This window comes from Panthera leo, chromosome C2, assembly GCF_018350215.1.
Source record: "Panthera leo isolate Ple1 chromosome C2, P.leo_Ple1_pat1.1, whole genome shotgun sequence".
NCBI lineage: Eukaryota > Metazoa > Chordata > Mammalia > Carnivora > Felidae > Panthera > Panthera leo.
In genome coordinates, this window is record NC_056687.1 from 12,649,017 (window position 1) to 12,655,016 (window position 6,000).

General features: G+C 54.8%; 1 protein-coding gene across 3 annotated transcripts in view; it reads right to left on the reverse strand.

Annotated features, from left to right (window-relative positions):
* The window catches only part of EVA1C (eva-1 homolog C), a 76,182-nt gene extending 74,778 nt beyond the window's left edge, over nt 1-1,404 (reverse strand). For all 3 annotated transcript variants that reach the window (XM_042955034.1, XM_042955035.1, XM_042955033.1), the window contains exon 1: nt 972-1,404. In XM_042955034.1, coding sequence (XP_042810968.1) covers nt 972-1,131 — 160 coding nt within the window. In that variant the 5' untranslated portion in view covers nt 1,132-1,404. The remainder of the gene's footprint in view (nt 1-971) is intronic.
* Nucleotides 1,405-6,000: the final 4,596 nt, after the last annotated feature.

Sequence of the window (6,000 nt, forward strand, 5' to 3'; positions counted from 1 at the left end):
CTAAACTTGGCAGAAGATCCCTGGAGAAGAGGGGGGGGGCAGGGAGTGGGGTTCAGAGCTGCCTCCTGGGGTGGGCAGGGGCTGGGAAAGGGTGAAGGCATCCAGCCTCACCAGAGGGAGACCCAGGTCTGTTACAACTGTAAGGACTTTGTTACTCCAAGCAAGTGCAGCGGTAACATAAGAATGTGGCTCCTACAACCATCATCAACACAGAAACTTCTCTCACTTTGTGGTGCCACACCTACAGCCCCAGAACTGAGATAAGCTGTGGGAGCTTTGGTCTGAGTCTCCCAGAAGAAAAGCCTCACCGTTTACTGGGAGGAGAAAAGCATTTTTGTTAAGAAGCCTGGGACTGGAGGGTGGAGGGCAGGTACCATCTGGCAGTAAAGACCCTGAGTCTCGGTTCTGTACATTTCTCCTCATCCGGCACACAGACCTCCCGCCCGGCTGGCTTCCCATCCCTGCCTGCCGGCGCAGACTTCAGGTCAGATGTCCCCAGGACTAGTGTCCTTACATGGGCACCCTGGAGGCTGGCTGGGGCGCAGCCGGGCTACCCGGGTTTGCGAGTGGCAAACCAAGTGAAACTCCTCGGATCACAACACGTGTATTTTACAGCGCTGGGTGCGGCACAGGGCACAGCTTAAGGGGCCTCCAGGGGACACACATCCTTCAGAGGCGGTAACCTGATGCTGGGACCCGATGCAGGGAATTTGACGAGATAAACACCGGGGCGAGAAACTCCAAATGTTACCCATCCTTCCTTGGAGAGGGGAGGGACTCCTCTGCCACCGCTCCACACGGAGCCACCTCTGCCAAGGGCTCACACCAGGCAACAAAACTGGCTATGAGCGTGCCTCAACTTTAATCCAACCCGTCTGTGCTCCCTCGGGAGGCTGCCCCCAGCCGAGGTATCACCTGAGCGCACCGCAGCGCGGCGCCGGGGGCGCAGGACGAGGGAGGGCGCTTCTTACCAGAGAAGTCCGTGAGCGCTGAGATCTCTTTGGAACAGACCAGGACAGTGCAGTAGAAGAGGCGCAGGAGCTGCCCAGGAGGCTCTACCTGCCTGCGGAGTCCAGGATGCTGCGCGGGCTGCGGCGCGGGCGGCGGGCGCGCATGGCCCGGCAGAAGCATGGTGCCCGGCGCGATCCAGCGCGGGCGCGGGCCGGGGGCTCGATGGGGGTCCCTGGGCGGAGGGCAGCGTCACATGGCGAAGCGAGTCAGTGGCCAGCGGCTCCGTGGCCCCCCGCCACCTCCCGCTCAGGCTGCCAGAGCCTCTTCCCGGCGCAGGCCGGTACCGGCTCCCCAGCAAAGGGGAGGGGGCGGAGAAGTGGGGCGGGGCGAGGAGCCCCGGGAAGGATCCGCGTAGTTTCCCCGAGAGGAAATCTCCGCTGCCGCCCCGCGGGAGGAAACCGGTGACGGGGGGGGGGGGGTGGGGGGGGGGTGTTGGCGAAGGGAAAGTGCAGCCTTAGCGCGCCCGGCGGGCTGCGGAGGCCGGTCCCTGGCGAGCTGCCCGCCGCGGAGGGCGCCCCCAACAGCGCGCCGAGGGCCGCGCAACTTGAGCGCCTTCCACGCCTGGGTCCCCGCCCCGGAGACGGCCCGGCACCCCTGGCCCGGCCCGCGCTGGCCCGGTGCCAGCCTCGCCCTGGCTGCCGGAGGAGCGCGGCCGGTGCCCGTGACGCACTTCGGAGCCAGCGCCGCCGGTTGAGCCCAGGAGCCCCCGGGGCGGGGCCGAGGCAGGGGCCGCGAGAAGGTGGGGTCTTGGAGGTGTGTGACTACAGCACCGACGTCCCTGCGACCTGCTGCGCGCCTCGCAGTAGAATCACCAAGCACGCACTGTTCTCCCCATTTCTTGGAAGAGGAGACTGAGACTCCGCGCTTTGCCGGAGCTAACGCAGCCAGGACGCGAACGAGTGGGCGAGCGCGGGGTTGGGGGAGGGGGGTTCAAAATGGGTCAGAAGACTCCAGAGCCGGTTTCTTTCTTCTGGTTGGGACTGTGCGCTTCCTTTGGGTACTGGTTGTCCGCAGCGCTCAGAGGATCTGACACTGGCCGGGCATAAATAGCCACCGAGCGCTAATAATTGGGCTTTGTTTTAAAATGGGCCACCGCATCTTTCTGAACCTCTCGATTACGCGCAGTGTGACCCAGGCCCAGCCCGTGGGCGAGGAACGGGTTGTGTGGCCGGGACTCGGGTACATAGAGGACAAGTGCGTGGGAAGGCAGGTGGACTCGTGGCTTCGCGCGGGGTACGGGTACCTGGGGCTCCAGCGACCCAAACCCCCTCGGACAGGCCAGTAGACGCGGGAGGCAGGGAGGAGGGCTGGGCGGGCGGGCGCTCGGCACAAAGTGTTCCCGAACACCGCGGGGAGGCCCTGCCAAGTTCTCGGCGGGCCTGACGCGGAAACGTAGATAATGAGGCCCAAGGGCGGGACCAGGCGCACTGCCCCAGCGGGCTCCCAGATGCGCTGTGAGGGCCGCACAGTACGGCGGCGGGGAGGCCTGGAGAGAGAAAACCAAGACGCGCTGATCTACCCGTGGGACCCTCGTAGAGATACGCGAAAGGATCCGGGGGCGGGGCTGGGTGACTGGAGTCCCACAGTGCTCCAGCAGGAGCAAGGTCAGAGGGCTTGGTATTTCCCTCCCCTTCCTGCCTGCCAGGAGGTGGGGTGGCAAATGCTAAACCTCCATATACGTTCAGGGGGACCCACTCTACTAGGCACGATGAGTTTCAAATTCTATATTAAAATACTCAGCCTTCTTGGGGTGCCTGCCTGGCTCAGTCGGTAGAGCATGTAACTCCTGGTCTCCGGGTTGTGAGTTTGAGCCCCACGTTGGGTGTGGCGACTCCTTAATTTTTTTTTTTTTTTAACATTTCAAAAAAGGACTCGACCTTCTCAATAACTTTTGGACGTAACTATTAGTATGCACGTTCTAGGTTGGGGAAACTGAGGTGGGAAGGTAGGTAGGGATGCATAGCACTTAGCAGCCACCCTGTAAGTAACGTTTGCTCAATACCCAGGTCCCTCATGTAGTTTCCATCCCATGTGTTCACCCATCTGGTTGGGTGTGAGCTGCTGTGTGCTGGGGAAGCTGGCACAGGAAGAGAACCTGGCTCCCACAGAGCTGGGGGGCTGCCCCCAGTCTTGTAGGCATAAACTGGCTTTCCAGATGCCAGTGTGGGCTCTCTTACTAACTGTGCACCCCCAGGTTTCCTTCTCTGTAAAGTCTCAGACTTGTGATGCTTTAATTAGTTGGTACAGGTGACATGGGTAAGACAGGGCCTGGAACGAGTAAATGCTCGGTCCATATTAGTCATTATTGCAGACAGGAAGACAGTGATTGGACAATCAGGAACTAAAAGAGGGCCAGGGAACAAAAGAGGCGGAGCCGAGTGGGAGGGAGAGAGGTGTTAGGGGCTTTTTAAATTAAAAAAAAAAAAAAAATGTTTTATTGAAGTATAGTTGACATAGCATGTTTTGTTAGTTTCAGGTGCACAACATAGTGATTTGACAATACTGTGTGTTACAAAAGGCTCACCGGGGTAACTATAGTTGCCATCTGTCCCCCTGTGTTGCTACAATGTTATCGACTATATTCCCGGTGCTGTACTTTTCATCTCCATGACTGATTTATGTTATAACTGGGAGTTTGTACCTTTTAATGAGCTTTACCTACTTCACTCATACCCCCAGCCCTCTCCCTTCCGGCAACCACTGATCTGTTCCCTGTATTTATGAGTCTGTTTCTTGTGTTTTGTTTGTTCCTTTGTTTTGTTTTTAAGGTAAGGTGAGTAACATGAGAAGAGTTGGCCAAGCCACAGCTAGCCAAAGCTGGGTGTCTGGGAGGGCGAACATTTTAGAAAAAAAGGGGCCAGCATGTGTGAAATCCAAAAGGAGCATGGCTCCGTAGAAGAATGGAGAAAAGTTTAGAGGGAACCGGGCAGAGATGAGAGGGCGGACATGGTGAGGCGGACAGGTTGTTGGCAGCCAGAGCTCAGGGACCCAGAGACTTTGGTGAGCACTTCCATTTTTACCCCAAGCCCTTGTGAGCATTGCCATTGGTACCGTAAGCCACCAAAAGGTTGTTAGCCGGTGAGGGAGGTGACCAGGTGTGCGTTGGGAAAACATTGGGCCGGCTGCTGAGCGCCCCTGGACTGGAGGAGTCAAAAGTGGGTCCGTGGATTTTTATACCCCAAAGAAGTGAAAACAGGGACTCAAACAGGTACTTGTAAGCCACCATTCACTGCAGCATTATTCACAATAGCCCAGAGGCAGAGGCAACCCTAGTGTCCATCAGATGAATGGATAAAGAAAATGTGGAATAGTATTTAACCATAAAGTGGAATGACCTCTGGCACCTGCTACAACATGGATGAACCTTGAAAACATTATGCCAGGTAAACTAAGCCAGACGCAAGATGATAAACATTGTATGATTCCACTTACGTGAAATATCTAGAAAAGGCAAATTCACAGAGACAAAGTAGAGGTTCCTAGGAACTGGGAGAAGGCAGAATGGAGAGTTATTGCTTCATGGGTACAGAGCTGTTGTTTGTCGTGATGAAAGAGTTCTGGAAATACATAGTGGTGATGGTTGCACAACGTTGTGAGTGTAATTAACACCACTGAATGGTACACTTCAAATGGCAAATTCTATAGGTTTTTCCAACTTCAAAAAATTAACAACGTATTCCAAAAACCATCAAAACTGTGTGCTTTAAATGGGTGAGTTGTATGGTGTGTGAATTATATCTCCATAAGGCTGTTGTTGTTGTTGTTGTTTTCAAATCTAACAAGAACATCAGAGTTGGTCCGAGAGGGATGGCCATGGGGAAGTGACACCAGGAGGCTATGGCTGTGCTTTGGGCTGGGGCTTTGCGGGCGCAGAGAGAAGGGGCAAGTGGCCAAATTGGAAAGGCATTGGGAGGGGGTGGATAGTGCTGGATGACCAGGCGGCTGTGGGACACGGGACAAGGGACCCTGAAGAGAAACTCCAGCTGCCCTCGGCTTTGCCCTTAAGCTGCTTGCTGTTAAGCCAGACTGTAGTCCTAATCTGATCTCTTTAAGGATTTTGGAAGCTTGGATGCCTGGGTGGCTCAGTCGGCTAAGTATCCAACTCTTTATTTTAGCTCAGGTCATGACCTCCCAGTTTGTGAGTTCGAGCCCTCCATCGGGCTCTGTGCTGACACCGTGGAGCCTGCTTGGGATGCTGTCTCTCCCTCTCTCTCTCTCTTTCCCTCCCCCTTCTCAAAATAGATAAATAAACTTTAAAAAGAAGAATTTTGGAATCTCGCAAGAAAATCAAAGAATTCCATTTATCTTCCTCTCTGGACCCCACACTTCCAAGTCCCTTTATGCCCCGAACCAAATGGAAACCAGTTACTGCCTATGCCCATTCCCTCTCTGTAAATATCGTACAAACACCTCAACCCTGGGGCACCGTATAAACTCTAAGGACAGGAAGATGGGAAGAAAGCACGCACTTCAAAGACAAGGAAACTCGTAAAAATCAATCTGGGGCATGAAGAGCAACCTTTCCACTAAGACAATTTTCCCCTGAACTCTTTCTCCTATGATGGAATTTTAAAAATCACAAGTAATCACAGCCACTTGGGTAATTCAGCACTACTGCGGGAGCCGGAATCAAAGCAAATGTAGTCCGAGGAGAATGAGCCAAACAACAGTGCTCCTTAAATGTCAATACTCACAGCAGCCCTTTGAGATATGTACTGACCAGGACCAACTAACTGCGTCATTTACTGGTCTAATGCAAAATGAAAGCGAGGGCTTCGTATTCAAAAATAATTAAGAGTTTCAAGATCGTGATAGCAGAGCATTAAGACAAACATGGGTGGGGGGCACCTGGGTGACTCAGTCTGTTAAGCGTCTGACTCTTGGTTTTGGCTCAGGTCGTGATCTCACGGTCTGTGGGTTCAAGCCCTGCATCAGGCTCTGCGCTGACAGTGCGGTCAGTGCGGAGCCCGCTTGGGAGTCTCTCTCTCT